We start from the raw sequence: 18834 nt of genomic DNA on the forward strand, positions 1-18834 counted from the left end.
ATATAACTTTAGCTTATGCAAATATTTAATAGATTTAATGTATAATCTTCTTAAATTATAGAAGAAAGATTTTGACCAATTATTGAAATGTCTTTTTGTTTTTTACCTGTTTAAGGTTAGCCACAGTGAAGAAAGAAGCCTCACAGATAAAGATGAAAGTATGCCACCCCAGTATGCAATACCGGTTCCAAATAGAAAGAGGACCAATGATACAAGTGGGAAACACATACTTTGCGTATTCAGAAAAATGGCATCTAATTCTGGTAAGAAGAAACTATCCCAAATTTGTTTAAACCAGTTATAGCTGTAGAGAGAAAAAAAAGACAATGACATAATTAAAATAGTCAAATATGATGCATATACACATTTAAGATTTAACTTCAGATTAACCCATGCATGTTAAATAATTATTTCTGAAATTACAGTTTTAACAGGTTTATAGAACTCAACTTTCATATTCATTTAGAACAGTTTTTTTTTTTAAGTCAAATGTGTAATAGTTCAAACTTAGTCAAACACCAGCATCTACTGTTCTACATATACACATTTGCAATGGAGGTAAAACAAAACTTGAAAGTAATTACACAAGTAAAATAAGTTCTGAAGATTGTATAGGGCAGTTTTTCACCTTTTTTCTGTTGTGCTCCTCTTTAGCAATCTAAAGAAGTCCATGGAACACTTCTAAGAATATTTTTAAATAAATAAAATAGAATACATGAAATTATAAATCATTATAAACCACAACATTTCTAAACATTTATCAAAGTAATTATTTTAATGGCTACGTGACTAATCTGTATTTTATTTCATTATGACTGATAAAAGAATGCAGTGAATTCTTATCCATGTTCATGAAAGTGAGCTGTGCTACAGATACCAAAGTAGTCAAATAAATGAAAATCATTTATATTTAGGTGTTTAAGCACATGCATTTTAATTTTATTTTTAAAATTTATTTTATTTTTAATTTTTGGAATAAAACAAGCATTTCCATAACATAGTATAATAAAAAAATAATTGCACATGAAATGGCAAACCAATTATGTACAACTTGCTATTCCTTTTAAATATATAATAAAGTTATTATGTAAATTTTTTTCCTTCCCCCTCCCCATCCTGAAGATGGCTACCATTAGATATAACAAATCTGTAGATTATTTCAAATTTATCTTGTAAATAGGTTGTTTGAACATAGTTGTTTGTGTATTATTTGAACACTGTTGTTTGTGCTCCTTGAGAGCAGGGACTGTTTTGCTGTTTTTTACATTCACAGGGCTTAGTATACAGTAGGGGTTAACAAATGTTTACTGGATGATCAACTGGATTGAGCTATCTTTGGAACCAAAGCCTTTGATCAAGTGGATGTTAGATGACCATTTCTCACATGGGCTGTAGAAGGGATCTGACTTTTAGGTAGGAGCTAACTTCTAACATTAGTCCTCTTTTACTCTGAAATACCACATGTCTATGAAAGTTGACTACACTTTGATTGTTCCCGAGTCCACATAGTCCTTTTTCACATTAGCTCATGCTTTTAATTTCTGTACTTATTCTTGTTTTCTCTAAAAAAAGCTTAAAGATCAATATGCATTGGGTCTAATCATTTCCCCATTTCTATTTCTTACAAATCTCTTGCAATTTGAAAAGGATGACTCTGATCTCTAACATAGCTCCTTTTCTAAGTTTCTTATCATAATGATCCCCATAATACTGCCATTTTCCTTTTATCAGTCATTCTAAAAGTCTTTTATAAATTAAATATGGGGCACTATTCCTGGAGCTGCATCTCCCCCACTCAAATCTTTTTTCTTTACTCAATTTTATCCTTCCCTGGCTCCTATGGTACTTGCAGCTTAGTTACAATGGTGCCAGGTCCCCTAGGCAAGCTCCCCAAACAACTAAATGACTCCCTGGGAGAGGAAAGATCTAGGAGATGGATAGAAAGAGTTGGTATAATGACAATCGGGCTAGACCTGGGCTACAGGTCCCATGAATAAGGTCATATGGAGTACAGCACATTGGAAAACAGACTAATATGACCACATTACCACATTATGTTCTCTTTTAATGCCTTCTATAAATTCAAGTCATCATATTAACATGAGAATAATTAACAGAATATCAATATAATTCTTGTTACTTAAGGAATCTGTGCACAGATCAACGAGAAAACCAAAAGTGAAGTTTCAGTTCTTCAGCAAAGGACTAATGAATGCAGTTCCTGAAAGCCCAGATTTTTTTGGTCATCAAGGTAGGATCATAGAGGGGGAACTGAATACCATTTTCTAGGGCTGTGAATTCAAATCTAGCCTCAGACACTTACTAGCTGTGTGACCTTGGTCAAGTCACTTAACCCCGACTGCTGAAAGGAAGGAAGGAAGGAAGGAAGGAAGTCTGGGATTCTATACTGGATTAGGATAACAGATCACGAGCTGGTAGGGGGACCTATGAAATAATCTAGCCCAATGTTGCTGGACTCCAAATGTACCACACTATGCTATATCCAACCTCAACGTCAAGTTACCTCAGAAGAGATTTAAACTGTTATAAGCTCTACTAGAAAATACAAGATGATTCAAAAGGCCTCAATCAACTTATGCCACTTTCTGCATGGGGGCAGCTAGGTGGCACAGTGGATAGATCCCTGGGCCTAGATTCAGAAAGTCCTCAGTTCAAATCCTGCCTCTGACACTTACTAGCTGTGTGACCCTGGGCAAGTGACTTAACCTCTCTTTGCTTCAGTTTCCTCATCTGTCAGATGGGGCTAACAACAGCACTTACCTCCCAGGGTTATTGTGAGGATTAAATGAGACAATATTTGTAAAGTGCTTAGCAACACTGTGCCTGACACACAGGAAGCACTAAGTGTTGTTTTTCAGTCATTTCAATTTTGTCCAACTCTCCGTGACCCCATTTGGGGTTTTCTTGGCAAAGACACAGGAGTGGTTTGGCATTTCCTTCTCCAGCTCATTTTAGAGATGAGGAAACTGAGGCAAACAGGGTTAAGTGACTTGCCCAGGGTCACACAGCTAGTAAGTGTCTGAGACCACATTTGAACTCAGGTCTTCCTGACTCTAGGCCAGGTGCTCTACCCACTAAACCACCTAGCTGTAGTTGTTGTTATTATTATTATTATTATTATTATTATTATTATTATTATTATTATTGTTATTAAATAAAGCTATACCAGTCAACTGCAGAAACAAAGTTCTAAAATATTCATAATAGAACTCTGCGGTAGCAAAGAACTGAAAATAAGTGTGAGCGCACATCGACTGACGAATGGTACGTACAAAACTGATATTTGGATGTAATGGACTACTGTACAGCAAGAACTGACAAATTTAAGGAACTCAGAGTAACATCAGAGGAAAATAAAGGGAAAACGAAATATGTAATAACTGCAACAATGTCAATAAAAGGTCACTAAGAGGAAGTATAAACAAATACCTGAAAAACCAGAAATGTTCCCAGAGAACAAATAATGAAATACAAGCCCATTTCAGGGAGAGGCGGGGGATGACAAGGGAAGAATGTTGCACACATTGTCAGAATGGTTATTTTAGCAGTTGCTGCTGCTGAACTCATTCTTTGTTAAAAGGGAAGGTTCAACTTGGAAGGGGAAAGACAGATAATTTTCAAAACTGGCTGTGACCAAAGGCATTCTGAATCTGATTTTAAAAAATAAAGCTATAATTAATAGATTTGTCTAATTTCTTATTTTATACCATAAAAGACAATTACAAATATTGGCATACAATTAAAAAATGAAGAAAAAATGTGGTATTTTAAGCTGATCTTGAGTTACTCAAATCATAATAAAAGTTGTCTTTAGCCAATTTGTGAAGAAAACGAAATAACATGGGAAACTTGTGTTTACCAAATGGCATGCTGTTTTGGTTATTAAGCAAAATTAAACTACATGAAAAACATAACTCACCCCAACATGAATTTCATAATTATTACAAAGGGATCGACTTTGTATGGTTTGGCTTCTTTATCCAACATACTGGTAAAATCTAAACAATGGCCTGGGAGAAAATTTAAATTTAATTAAGTATGAGTTATTTTAAAGAACTGTCAATAACTGCAATAGCTTTAGTTTTAGGGACAGTACATGTCTATAATTGCCAGAGTAATACTTGATAAAGAACTGATTTCAGAGATAATCTGATTCATTCGGTCTTTTAAATGAACAAAATAATGATAACAGTTGACATTTATTAGCACTTTATCATCTACAAAGCATACATTTGCTTCTTACAACAATTTAATGAAAAGAGTTTAAGTATAATTATCTCCATTTTACAGATGAGTCAACCACGGACCAGAGAGTTTAAATAATTGTCCATCCTGATCTAGCTATTAAGGAGCAGACACATGAAATGGCAAGCAAAGTGGGACTTTTTGTTGTCTTTTGTTTTAGAGTGCTTCTCAGCACTAAAGCAACCAGGTGCCTTTGAGTCTTGCCTTTGTTTAAATCAAGAGTCATTGATTGGAAACAATATATATGACTGGTGCTAGTGTGATTAGAGATCTTTCCCACACCCTTTGCTAAGTAGATGCTAAGCCTCAGGCCTACACCCTTTTGTTAAGTAGGCCCAAGGCCCCAGGGCCCTAAATAGGATATATATGCTCTGAGGTTAGCATATTCCTTTGGGGGCTTACTCATGGGAAGAGTGTTCATGTGATTTGGCCAGATGAGACTCTGGGTAGCCATTAAGGAGCCCCCCTCCCCACTTTGAAAACCCAGATGTTGATGCTTCTCTCTCTCTGGTAACTATGTATGTATTATCTTGGTCAGACAGCTGGAGGCCTGTCTATTGATTTGTGTCATTTGCTCTGTTTGTATAATTTTTGCTTGTGATTTCTGTCTGAATTTTCTCTGAAGCTCAGGGTGCTGACTTTTTCCCCTAAACCAAGTGAATGATACATGTATGTTCAATTAAAGTAAGATTGTTAACCCCTTAAAGTTGTTTTCCTTAGAAAAGCAGATCCAAGAACCTGTGCTAGCGTCCCTCCTGTGTGCTGGTGTTATTGGTCTTACACCCCCACAGCAGCTGCTAGCAACATTGTTGTTAGAACACAGGATTTGAACCCAGGTCTTTTAATGCCAAGTAGGGTGCCATTTTTGTTATCTCACAGCTGCCTCTAAATCAAGGAAGAATAGATTTTAAAAGAGGCAATCTAAGACTAAACAAGATGGCTGGACTAGATGACCTCTAACATCAAGGCCTCCATATCTAAAGCAATCATCCTACATATTAGTCAAACATTCTATAGTGTATTCTCTACATCTGAGATCCAAGAGTTCTTGAATGACATACTACAAAAAAGATATCAATAAACAATAAATATCTGGGTGAAGGGCAGTGAGGTATGCTAGGCAATGTGAGAGATAAAAAGTTTATCCTCAAACTGCTTGCAGCTTAATAAGAAATGGAAGGAACCTTAGGGGTCATCTAGTCTAACCCCCTCATTTCACCACGTGAGGAAATAGGCCAAGAGAGGTTATTGACTTGCCCAAGGTTATACCTGTAGCCAGCCAGAGCAGAGCCAGAATTTACACCCAGATGCATTGACTTCAAATTCAGTTTTCCTTTCCCCTTTTCCTACCCTTTGCTTCATACATCCTCTCAGGAAGGTAAATATAGTCAGCTGAATTAAAACATGCAAAGCAAAAATAATTTTTGTGGGGGCCAAGTAGTTCAGAAAACTATTAGCAGGACTCGAGATAACAGTTATGATTTAATTAGGAGATTTAGGAGGGGGATTTAGGGGATTTAATTACCAGGCTTTAAATCTATTGTCTACGAATTTTACCAGCACAACTCTGGATCCTATGATCAAAGGATAAGAGATGAAGTGCTCAAGAAGATCTCAAAGGTCATCTCAGTTCAGTTTCATCCTATTACAGATGAAGGGAGCTATGACCAGAAAGTTTAAATGACTTACCAAAAGTTTCACAGATAGGAAATGGAAAAGCCAGGATTCAAACTCTAGTCCTTTGACTACAAATACAGTACTCTACCATGCTGACTCTCACAGCAGGACTGATGGCTAAAAGTATCTGGAGAAAATATCTAGACATTTTTCTGGAATGTGTTAACCATTTAAAAATTAGCTAACAGAAGTAGGGAAGGAAGAAAAATCATCCGCTACTAAGTGGTTAATTTTTAAAGTTCCTGAATTTGAAATATCATCGAAATAAAATGGACTAATAACTTCTTTACTTCATGTCTCATCACCAAAATAACAAAAAAATCTTCATGGACATTCTTACCTATTGAAATAAGGGACTGTAATTGTCCTCCATAAGTAAGGAGGATACTAGACATGACATAGGCAGGAAGAGCTCCACCATGGAATCGAATTACCTAGAAAACAGATAAATCACAAGGTATTTCTAATTATGCAAATTATTGATGAAAAGGTACTCTCATGTGCAATAAAAATATTATTTTTCATTATCTTTTTTAAACATGGTTATACAATCACTTTCATCAAAGAAAAATAAAATCATGGCTCTAGAAACAATAAATATTGTAAATTTGTTATACTACGAATGTCATCTGCATTTTCCCAATAATTTGGGTAAGCCAATCCACAGTTGGGCTAGACTGTGTTGCAAACCTGTTTTCAAAGATCTAATCCAAGCCACATCATATGCTAGTCTATCTTGCTTGCTTTTGGTATTTCTACTTTTTTTTTTTTTGGCAGATATATGCATTGTTTTTGAAAGGACTTCTTTAGCTTCAAAATACAAATTCCCTGCCACCTGAATCCTCTTATGTATTCTTCATTCAATAAAGTTTATTAATATGACATGAAAGCTTTTTTAAAAAAATCACCATTTCAAGAATTTGTGCTACTGCATTCTCATGAAGACTTAACCTAATGCTTACAAAATCACCATCACCATCATCTGAGGCTTCTGAAAACATAATACAATCCTTAACCTTTTCCCCAGAACTGGACTTTATGCTTGACTTTATACATAATCCCATGCACAAGCAACATTAAAAATTGTAACCTTAATGTTATAAAATTGAAAATCATCTATTAGTAAGTACATGATGAAATCACCTTTCTTATAAAATCTCTTTGCTAACAATATTTCATATTCTGAATAACACCCTGGCTCAGAAGTTGAATCAACAAATATTGATGCCAGAGATGGCAGATCTATTACCATTACAATGCCTTGGTCAGAATCGCTATCAGCTCTGCATTTGTCTAGTAACAGACTACTTTTGCTATCCTTGAGAAGGTCATGATCCTGAAATATTCTTTCCCTGTAGGTACAAAATTAGGATAAAACTGATCACAAAAAACTATTTTGTTCTTCTATGTATCAGGATGTATTCTATGAGCAACATAAACACCTGGCAACTTTGAAACCGCTAAGGTAACTAAGCTTTTCAATCAGCAACGTTTTTTTATGTAAGAATGTGGCAGTATCCATCAATATCCAGCCTTTCATTCTGTTTAACCTAGTAACACCTTATTCACTTGTTGCTAGTAGGGTAAAACTTGGCAAGCACTCCCAAATTAGACCAATGTTAACCGCGTTGGAAAACTATTCAGATGTCTAGTGAGACGACCAAGGTTATGTCTAGGCAGATCCTCTTCACCACTTCAAAACAGCAATAAATGCATTTTAGTAAATAACAGAAAAAGGGAAAAAAGATAGAAAAAAGGATGAGGGTCACATTAACGAGACCCTGAAGATGTGTATTTTCTGCTCTGTGCTCTATGTGTTAGTGGCAGTGGTTACAGGGAGGCTACTAGAGGCTGTTATTATTAGCAGGTGGGGTAGATTCCCACCAAGAACATTCAAAAGCCACCCCATCTAACACCCCTCAGGGTTTGTTTTCAGCAACAATTCAACCAGATTCTTTCGAGTTAAGATGAAGTTCATGGGTCCACTTGAGCAAACCCTATTGCACAAAGTATTACCCAGACAAAAGAAATGGGGCAGCACTGGATGAAAGACAGGCTTAGCAGCTCTGTTCCAGTGCTATCTAGAACCAAAAAGAAAGGGTCCCCAGTAATAACAATAAAAAATGCTTAATCAATGCTCTAGCTAGCTATTTATCTAACTTTCTCTCAGATGCTCAATACAGTCAGGAAAGCAAATTAGCTTAAAAGAAGCCACTAACTACAGTAACGAAAAGAAGAGAAATTCTAACAGAAGTTTCAATGATGGAGAGAGATGGGGGAACACAATTCAGTGGAGAGTGAAGAAATGAGTAAAGAAAAAATAGCATTGTGTAGGATACTCTCAAAATAAAATTCAACAGAAGAAAATTATGTAAAAACTACAACCAGAACTCCAAAAAAAGAAAAGGGAATGGCCACAAAACCCACCAAGAGTAGCTGGAAAAATAGACTAAAGAGAGAGAGTGAAATTGGAGTTCTCAAACTCGAAAGAGGAAAGTTGGCAATAGAATCCCTGAAAGAAAATGAATTTTACAATTTAATAGTTCAAGAAATACCAGACAAAGTTTAAAAAGCAAATTTGGAACATATGAGACAGTTATAATCAATATAAAAAAGTTTCAAAAAATAACAAAGAATCGAGGACCTCCCAGAAAAATCTAATGAAATAAAAAATATGAATGCTCTACTTTTAGAAATCAATTGCCCAAAAGTACTAGAACCAAAAGCTATGAGAAATTCATAGGATGCCATTAAAGAGGAACATCCTAGGTTAAATCACCCAGAACTGTGACTGCCAACCACAGGTGTTCCTAGGTCAACTAGAACAGCACTTCTTAAACTGTGGGTTGCTGTGGGGGTCTTGAAAAGGTTTCTGAATGGGCAAGGACCAAAAATTAATTCAAAATCAAACTCATAATGAAGCAGAGGTGTTTCTGGCAGAGCTTGCCCCTGTTGCATCAATGCAACTTCACTGCAGCTTTGATTCTGAACACATGTGCACTTTGCACTACACATGCCATCTCGCCACCTAATGTCAATGAATACAGTGCTTTTACTTTACATACAAAATTATTAAATGAATTTTGGCATGGGATTGGAAAAAGTTTAAGAAGCCCTGAACTAGAAAACATTGCAGGTGACTGGGAAGAAATCTAAGGAAACAACAAAAATAGATGGTCTTTCACCCTTCTGCCCAAAAATGAAACTGTCAGAAACTACTATACTCAACTATATATGACTCCTTGTCCAAATGTCTGAATAAAATGAAAATTTACAAAGATATGATACCCAGATTAACAAAAAAGAAAATAATACAATCAGCCCGACTGAGGACAGTTATAGCTTTCATCAAGTCAAAAATCCAGTCCTCCACCTCCCAAAACAAACCAGGTCAAGATGAACTAATAAGTGAATTCTACCAAGTACTTAAAAAATGAGAAAGTTAGGTGACACAACAGATAGAGCTCAACTTAGAATTAGGAAGACTGAAGCTTGAATCCTGCATATTTACTAGTCATGTGACCCTCAGTAAGTGACCTTCATCCTTTCTCTGCCTCAGTTTCCTAATCTGTAAAATGAGGGTAATAATAGCACATACCTCACAGAGTTGTGAAGATCAACCGAGGTAAAATATGTGAAGCATTTTGCAAATCTTAAAATACTATATAATATTAGCTATAAAAAAGAACAAATAACTTCTATACAAATGGTTCTCAAAAAACCAAGAAAGATAACATCACAACAAGCTCGCTTTATGAGACAAATATAATCTTGATAGTAAAATCAGGAAGAGAGGAAACAGAAAAATATACATATACTAATATCACTATATAAAATAAAATATTGGCAAAGATAATATAGTAACATCCTTGAAATTTTTAAAAATATGACTCAGTTATTTTTATAACTTGCAAATATGGTCCAACACTAGGAAAAGTATAAACAATAACTTTTGAAAAAATATAGCTTTCATTTATGCTCCAAACACTAAAAACACAGGAATAAGAAATTCTTTGCTGAATGATTAAAGTACATATGTGAAACCAAGAGCTAGCATTATTTGTAATAAACACTAAAAAATATCTCAAAAAATCTGGTATAAAGCAAGAATTCCCACCCTCTCCACTGTTATTTAATGTAGTACTAGAAATGCTGAGTATAAAAATAAAGTAGGGAAAAAAATGAAGGAATAAGCAAAGGGAAAAAGTAGGCAAAATTATCTTTTTGCAGATGATAGGATGATTTACTGAGAGAACTCCAGAGGATTAGTGAAAAGCAACAATTTCAAATAATAGCTTTAATAAAGTAGCAGAATTTAAAATACAAAAAAAACTATTACTAAAAATATTATTAACAAAACTCAGGAAGAAAAGAAAAAGAAATTCTATTGAAGATAACAAGAAAACACAATTATTATCTGGAATACATGTAAAATTTATACAAGATAATTTGAAATACATATTTATACCCAGTATTACTAACAAAACCCTTGCTCTGAGTCTATATAAGTACATTTAGAAACTACCTAATATTGATATGAAGCTATTATGACAGCATGGCATTTAAAAACTAAGCTTTTGTTGCCAAAAATAATGTGTGCCACCTGGAAAAAACTCTCAAAGGTACACACATTGAAAACATAATTTTCCAACCTGTTTAAAAATTGGTTTTGAAGCTATTTACTTAAAATATAAAAACACAAGGAGTTCTGATTAGTTTCAAGTACTACTGCTTAACGACAGGCAAGATGGAAATTTAGTGGACAAATTTCGATTAAAAACCTTTAAATGAATAGGAAAGAAAAATAAACAACACAAGTCAGTAAAGTGCAAACAACAATACAGCTTTCCCATTAAGATATTTGTGAAGTTTTAAGTTATGTTAACTATTAAAATCAAATATCAAAATACTATAAAACTGGACTATTATTTTATGTAACTATTACAAAAAGTATTAAAAATTTTCAAAAATGATGATGCATATTCAATATTATTTTAAAATATTAATAATATTTAGTATAATACAGTTCTCTTTGTATCACTAATATTGTTTATTTCACCTTTATCTCTTCTGTTTTAAATTTCCTTTTCTGTATATTTTTAAAATGTACACAATATATTAGTACAAATACACATATATCAGGTGAGTGCTCAAATTTTTTTTATAAATTTATAAATTTTATAAATTCAATGATTAAAATATTTTGAAAAACAGTTTGAAGATCTCAATAACTGCATTTATTCATAAAAGCATTTTGCATTTTCAACTAAAATTCAGGACAAATATAGGGACACTTTTATCTATCAACAATCTCATGTTAAAAGTTTAAATTTAGCTATAAGCAGTATAAAATCTATGTTGAATAGCTGTAGGTGACTAAGACTATGCAAATAAATAATATACCCTAATGTTTTTCCTGAGTCTAGGTGTCTAAAAAAAACTATACTGATCCACTAAAATGTACCCCTTTCATTCTTATGTAGAAATCTTCAGTTTTATTTTAAAGTTGACTATACAACTATTTGAAAATACAATCTACATTTTTCCCTCTTGCCTTTCACTGGAGGAGAGGTTCTTAACCTGAGATAATGGGAACTTTTTTTAAACTGTTTTGATAGCTGTATTTCAATATGATTGGTTTTCTTTATAATCCTCTGTATTTTATTTCCTGAATTTCAAAACACTCTGAGAAGGGTGTCATCAGAGCAGTCATCAGACTGCTAAAGGGTCAAAGACACAAAAAAGCTTAAGATCTCCAGCAGTAGAGGAGTAGCCCACCAGAATACTGTTAGCGGTGGTATTTTCTCCCACTTGGTGGCTGGCTGGCTGTATTTCTATGGGTTATTTGATCACCTTCTCACTGTCTCTACTGCCCTCACTCTGGACTCCACTCTAACACCAACCCCACCCACTCCCCTTACTGCTATAGTTTTCTCCTCCAACCTTCATTCTATGCTGTATATAACTAGTTCTTTTATGTTATTGCACCCATTTTATTGGCATTGGCAGTGACCATTTTATTTAACATTCTTTATATACCCAGTGCATAGTACCTGGCACATAGTTAGAGTTTAATATTGTTGATTGTTGACTTATCCCTACAATCCTACACACACACACACACACACATACACAAACACACACACACAGCAGGTGCATAACAAATGCTTACTGAATGACTTTTTTTTGCCTGTTCTCACCATTTCCCTTTTTGCTTCTCTCCCTTTCATTCATTTTTAGTGTCTCTTAGGTTTTTGTAATCACTGTGAAACAATAAGAACATACCAGTGGCTCAGGGAACTAACTGGACAATCACAATTCACATTCTTTAATTTTCAATTCCTTTCACGGGTATTTCTGCTTAAAGATTTCTCTTACCTCCAAGCTCATAAGGGATCTGCAAGGAAAGGATGCCAGCTGTCTGAGCATCAGACAAGTAGAGTATTACTCTATAAAATTAGTCTTAACCTTGCACTTAAATACGCAAAAGTAAATAGTGCAGTTTGGAAGAAAAAGTATTAAAATAAGAGTTAGGAGATCTGGGTTCTAGCCAAAGCTCTGCCATTAACTAACTTCGTGATCTTAGGACAGTTATAACTTCTCTGGGCCTCAATTTACAGACAATGAAAATCATAAAAAATTCTCCTTCAAGTTTTCAGTTCACCATCTTCTAAATGTAAAGGCCTGACTTATAGTTCCCCTACAGAAATACTTTAGCTCTTCAGAGAGATGTGTATTTTTAATGTCAAGTGGAAAATACAAATTATGCCTTCTGGGTATTTCTATTTACCATACTCTGATAGATGAATACACTGTTTATTAAAATTATTATAGATTCTTGAGGCCACTCATCCTCATCCCATATCACTTTTACCAAAGGCAAACACAGTTTTTTTTTCAAAATTCCAAGACTATTTAAAGGCTCTTCCCATGTCCTCCACTTACTACCACTATTATCACTAACTGATAGCTAATATGCATCTATCAATCTGAGGTTTGCCAAGTACTTTACATTCATGACCTCATTTGATCCTCAAAACCATATGAAGAAGGTACTGTAGGTATTTGTTACCCTCTTCTACAGATGAGAAAACTGATGCTCAGAAAGATTAAGTGACATATACCACCGCGAGGCTAGTAAGTTTTTGAGATGACTTAGTAGCACTACCCAACCTCCCCCCTCCTCCCTCCTGCCCATCAATATGAAAGCTCCTTGAGGATAGTGACTGCCTTCATTTTGTCTTTGGATCCCTAGCACTGGTGTGGGGCATGTAGTAGGTACTGAATAAATGGTGATTTAAATTGAAGAATACGCTTTCTGTTCTTTTTTTGACTATAGGTGATAAGTTTGCTCTGAATCATTTACATTGATCCTTTTATGAGCAAAAACAGACATTTTCAAGGTGGTCAGTAAGGTTCTACATCTAACATATGTTAGAATCCTGACTCCTGACTCTAACTTCCAAATGACTTACTAATTGCCACATCTAGTTAAAAGAACTCACGGAGCACCATTATTCTCAACTACTATATGAATATAAAATCCAGATCTTGATTTCCAGGTCTGGCTTTTTTCCTTTGCTTTGGTTTCATATCTAAAACTACCTGTTGGAAAATCTTCACCTGAATGTCCTACTGGAACCTCAAGTTTAACATGTCATTTCCCCCTAAATCTGCCCCTCCTTCTAATTTGCTCATTTCTGTTAACAGTATCATTCTCCCACCCAGGCTTAAAATATTAATCATCTCTCATTCTTTCAACTCTCTAATCCACCAAATCTATCAGTTGCCAAAACCTGATGATCTGCCTTCTGACATATATCTGGCATGCATCCTTTCCTTTCTGCCCCCACTGTGTCATTAGGCTAATTTAGCCTTTTCAAGTTCACCTCACTAAGATGAACTAGCGGCAATGATCTTCTTCTTGGTCTCCTTGCCCCCAGTCATATCTCCTCTTTAAATTTAGCCCACACAAAGCAGTGAGGATACTTTTCAGCTTTAATCACATTACTATCTTGCTCAAAAATCTTCAATGCATCTCTGCCTACTGAGAAAGGTATAAACTTCTTAGTTTACCATGCTGCTTCCCTACTGCCTAAAAATATGCCCATGTGTTCTCCATCCTCAAAAACCCTTCATATTTCCCACCAGGTGCACTCTTCTGGACTTCAATGATATCTTCATCTTATATTCTCCAGAATCTCCAGAATCTCTTCATCCCAAAGGACATTAACCCCGAAATGTACAGGACCTCAGCCTCCCCTGCCCCTGGGGCCCCTCCGTGTTGGTAAGCAAAATGTGCTCTTAGCACTCAGTATAACCAGGTACCCTTGAAGAGTTTGGCTTTTGTTTCCTTTGATTAATTCAGTGTATTTCATTGAGTCTTACTAGGTGCTAAGCCCCAGGCCCAAACCCCTATTAGGTGCTAAGCCTATGTGGCTGTGAAACTTCTAGGGTCCTAAGAGGAGGTGCTAACTCCAGAGCCAATCATAGCAGCCTAAGTTCTGGTCATTCAGATGATGTTTGATGAGGTCTGAAACAGTGTAAGAAGAGAAGACAGAGCTATTTGCTCAGGGCTCTCACTCTTGGTGGTGCACTGATGTGGAGACTCCAGGCAGCTGTAGCTAAGAGCATTCCAGCTAGTAAACCCGGATGCTGGGATTTTGTTAAACTCTGGTAACTATGTATTGGGATTTGAATCAGACAAGGTCTGTCTGTTGACAATTGTACTTTGTATTTTGCTCTGAAGTTCAGGGTGCTGGCTTTTTCCCCTGAACTAAATGACTGATGTCTGTACGTTGGATTGAAATAAGATTGTTAACCCCTTAACGTTGCTTTCCTTAGTAAAGCAGATCAAAAGAAGGTGGGCTTTTGCAGCGTGCTGGTAGCATGCTTGTTGTTGGGCTTGTGTTGGTCTTTCACCCCCACAGCAGCTGCTAGCCAGATTGTTGAAACACCCTCCCTTCCTCTGCCTGGAGAGGGTGGAGGGTAGACAGACCTTCATTTAAGGCAGGTTCCCAGGGAAGCCATCACATTATTTCCTACCTAGCTGCACTCTAGACTTCTTTATGCCCCTAAGATGGGTACCTTCCCCATCCTGTTTTTACGTATTGTCCCCACCCCCCACAATTAGATAGTACACTCCTTGTAGGAAAGAATTGTCTTTTGCCATTCTTTGTATCCCCAGTGCTTAGTGCAGTGTATGACAAACAGTAATAAATGTTAACTGACTGACTGGATCTATCCTTCCCAACTAACTTTCATCCAATATTTCTCCTCTCTTTAATGGCTAAACTCTTTAAGGAGGTTGTCTACAACAGCTGCCTCCACTTCCTTTCCTCAAACTCTTAACTCTCCATAGCCCTGCCTCTTATCTTATCATTCAACTAAAACTGCTCTCTCCAAAGTTACTAAAAATCTCTTAACTGCCAAATATAAGGAGCTTTTCTCAATCCTCATTCTTCTTGACCTCTCTGTAGCCTCTAACACTGTTGATCGCTCTCTTCTCCTTGATACTCTCTTCTCTCTAGTTTTTAGGACAACCACTATCTCCCAGTTCTCCACCTATCTGACTTCTTCTCAGTCACCTTTGCTGGATCTACATCTGGGTCATGACCACTAACCAGGAGTGTCACACAGGACTCTGTCCCAGGCCCTCTTACTTCTCCCTCTATACTATTTACTTGATAATCTCATCAGCTCCCACAGATCAATTATTACCTCTGTGTAGATGATTCTCACATCTATTTAAAGGTGAAACATTTCTGCTGACCTCCAGTCTCACATCTCCAACTGTCTATTGGACATCTTGAATTGGATGTGCCTTTGACATCTTAAACTTAACATGACCAAAACTGAGCTCACCTTTCCTCCCAAACCCTCCTCTCCTTCTAACTTCCCTGTTACTACTGAGGATACCACCATCCTCCCAGTCACTCATCTACAACTCCTCACTCTCTCACCCCTATCACCACATCCAACCTTGTCAAGGTCAGTCTATTTAATCTTCATAACATCTCATATATATGCCCCTCTCTCTTCCAACACTGCCACCATTCTGGTACAGGTCATCACCTCACGCCTGGACTACTGCAATAGCCCTCTGGTTGGTCTGCCTGCCTCAAATCTCTCCCTAATCTAGTCCATCCTTCACTTAGCTGTAAAAGTGAATTTTGTACAGCATAGGTGTGACCATGTCACTCCCTCTTTCTCTCTCCCCCCATTCAATAAATTCCAATGGCTCCCCAAATCTCCAGGATCAAATACAAAATCCAGTTTGGCATACAAAGTCCTTCATAATCTGGTGCCTCTTTCCAGTTTTTTGGCATCTTACACTCCCACCCCCACTCATATACTCTGTGAAACAAAGACGCTGACCTCCTAGTCGTTCCTCAGTCGTGACACTCCACCTACTAATTTTGGGCATTTTCTCAGGCTGTCCCCATGCCTACCATGCATCTTCCTCATCTCTGCCTCCTGGCTTCCTTCGAGTCCACCAAAACCCCCAAATTCTACAAGAAGCCTTTCCTGGGCCCCCTTAATTCCAGTGTCTTCCTCCTGTTTATTATTTCCAATTATCCTGTATATAGTTTGCTTGTGTATAGATGTTTACATGCTCTCTCCCCCACTAGACTATGAGTTCCTTGACAGCAAGAAATGTGTATGTGTGTGCGTGTGTGTGTGTGTCTGTGTGTGCGTGTGTGTGTATCCCCAGTGTTCAGTACAGTGCCTGGCACATACTAAACTCTTAACAAATATTTACTGACTATATTCAACCTGTTTTAGCAATCTATCTTTCACAAGACTCCATAATCCATTCAAATAGGTTATATAATCCATCTATAATCCATCCAAATATCTATTTCCCAAATTCATTATGCTCTTTTCTGCCTCTATATATTTGTTCATACCGTGAAATGTTATCTGGAAGTGGTATTTTTCTCCTGAGATATACTGTTATAGATCTCCCTTATATGCTTATAATATTCCATTGTGTATTATGTTTATATTTATATTCTATGTTGTTGGCATTTTTTTTACATCACAGCAGTAAATGCAATCAACAGTCTTCAATGGGAAAAGTTCTGTAACTTTTGGAAAACTTTGGGAAGTTTGGGAAACTTTCCTACTAGACTGTTAAAAGTGTTTCAATTAATTGTAATTACTCAAAAGAACACAAAAAATGGCTCAGAGAGTCATGATTTTAGAGATCTACTTCACTATATTCACTTGTACCAGCAACTATATAATCATTTCTTCCTTAACTTCAATTTTATAAAGAGATAGGGATAGATAGCAAAGTGAAAGAACACTCACCTAATTTCCTAATACTTTTCTTATTTCTATCCAGAGTACCATGATACCACAAAAAAATGAAAGCAAAGATGAAGTAAATGGGAAATTAGGATTGATTTTGAATGAAAAGCAAAATGGAGAAAATCCAGAGATGATATAGACAAAAAATTAGTCGCTCTGACATAATCTGAAGGTAGCATTCTAGAAATACAACCAAAAGCAGAGATTTCTATTACTTGTCAGTAAATACCTGGAAGAGGTAATAAAATTCATTTTAATTCATAAAATAAGTATGTGTCATGCCACCATTTCAGGAAGAACTATCACAAAATTGAATAAAAGGATATTGTAATTCCAAAGAAAGAAGAGAATCACTGTTCAAGACCAAAATACATATAAGAAACAATAAAAATGTAGCATGATATATTTTCCTAATAAAAGATTTTAGGAAAAAGTTAACTTCCTTTCACCTTTATAGATGCTTAGATTACTTGTATTTTAGGTATATCCACTTGCTCATTTTTGTTCATTATTACTTATACTTTAAGATTTCAAAACATCTATGACTATGTCAATGTGGGTTAGCCCACCACAGACATAGATCCCAATCCCTTCCAAATTTTAATACATTGTTTCATGAGTTGCTATAGCCTCCCTCCAATTACCACCTGCTTGCTAATCTTAAAGTAATAGTTGATTATCTTTCATAACATATTTTGCTCATTATTGTTAGAAAAAATGCATTTTTATATATATATGCACATATTAATCTCAACAAAAAGTACAGAATCTTATAACTGAGCCATATAAATAATTTCCACTTAACTCTCTGATTTAAAGTCAAATGACATTCTTAGAATATATATCTGACAGATTCCCAAAGTTGATCTTTATGCTAGGAGGAGATCAAATAAAACTATTTGGTAGAATCTAGATAACACAAGCACAGTTGTGTACCTACAAGATTTCAAAATATGTTTACTTTAGATGTAAAAAAATCTTTAGATATGGCATTTGTTCATTCCTAATTGGGTTAGAGCCTATTGTATTCTATGCTGTTGGCATTTTTTTGTATCACAGCAGTAAATGCAATCAATAGTGGTCAGTGGGAAAAGTTCTGTAACTTCCAGAAAACTTTGGGAAGTTTGGGAAACTTTCCTACTAGATCCTTTCCTACTAGATCCTTTGACTAAATCCAAACTTCACAGAACAAATCCCCTTAATAAAAGGATTTGTTCTATAAAACTTGGACTCAGTCAAAAGGCTGTATGCAAGTAGCTAGAGGGCCACATGTGGCCTGGAGACCACAAGTTCCCCACCCCTGGGTTAGACAATTAGAAGGACTCTAAAGATCGCCTCTTCTGGAGCTGGTAGTGTAACCTCTACCTTTTCCCTACCATAAATGTAAATGATTTGAGGGAAATCAGGTTGTAGTCACCGGAGCCCAAATCTCCTCCACATATATTTTCTGTGAGTAGAAACCAGTATCACAGGCTAACTGCAGTACCCTCCCACAAAGCAGAAAAACCAGGGCTAACCTGCAATCAAGGATGTAAAACACCTTTCCAAAAATAGAGCTGAGACTAGAGTTTCTGG

The 18834-nt window shown here is 36.0% G+C and overlaps 1 protein-coding gene across 1 annotated transcript in view; it reads right to left on the bottom strand.

The window, feature by feature from the left end:
• The window catches only part of PGAP1 (post-GPI attachment to proteins inositol deacylase 1), a 91555-nt gene that overhangs the window by 16539 nt on the left and 56182 nt on the right, over positions 1-18834 (bottom strand). Inside the window, exons 20-22 of the mRNA XM_036747142.1 lie at positions 6284-6377; positions 3941-4031; positions 107-304 (exon numbers count right to left, since the gene is read on the bottom strand). Coding sequence (XP_036603037.1) covers positions 107-304; positions 3941-4031; positions 6284-6377 — 383 coding nt within the window. The remainder of the gene's footprint in view (positions 1-106; positions 305-3940; positions 4032-6283; positions 6378-18834) is intronic.

The sequence above is a fragment of the Trichosurus vulpecula genome, chromosome 2, assembly GCF_011100635.1.
Source record: "Trichosurus vulpecula isolate mTriVul1 chromosome 2, mTriVul1.pri, whole genome shotgun sequence".
Taxonomy (NCBI): domain Eukaryota; kingdom Metazoa; phylum Chordata; class Mammalia; order Diprotodontia; family Phalangeridae; genus Trichosurus; species Trichosurus vulpecula.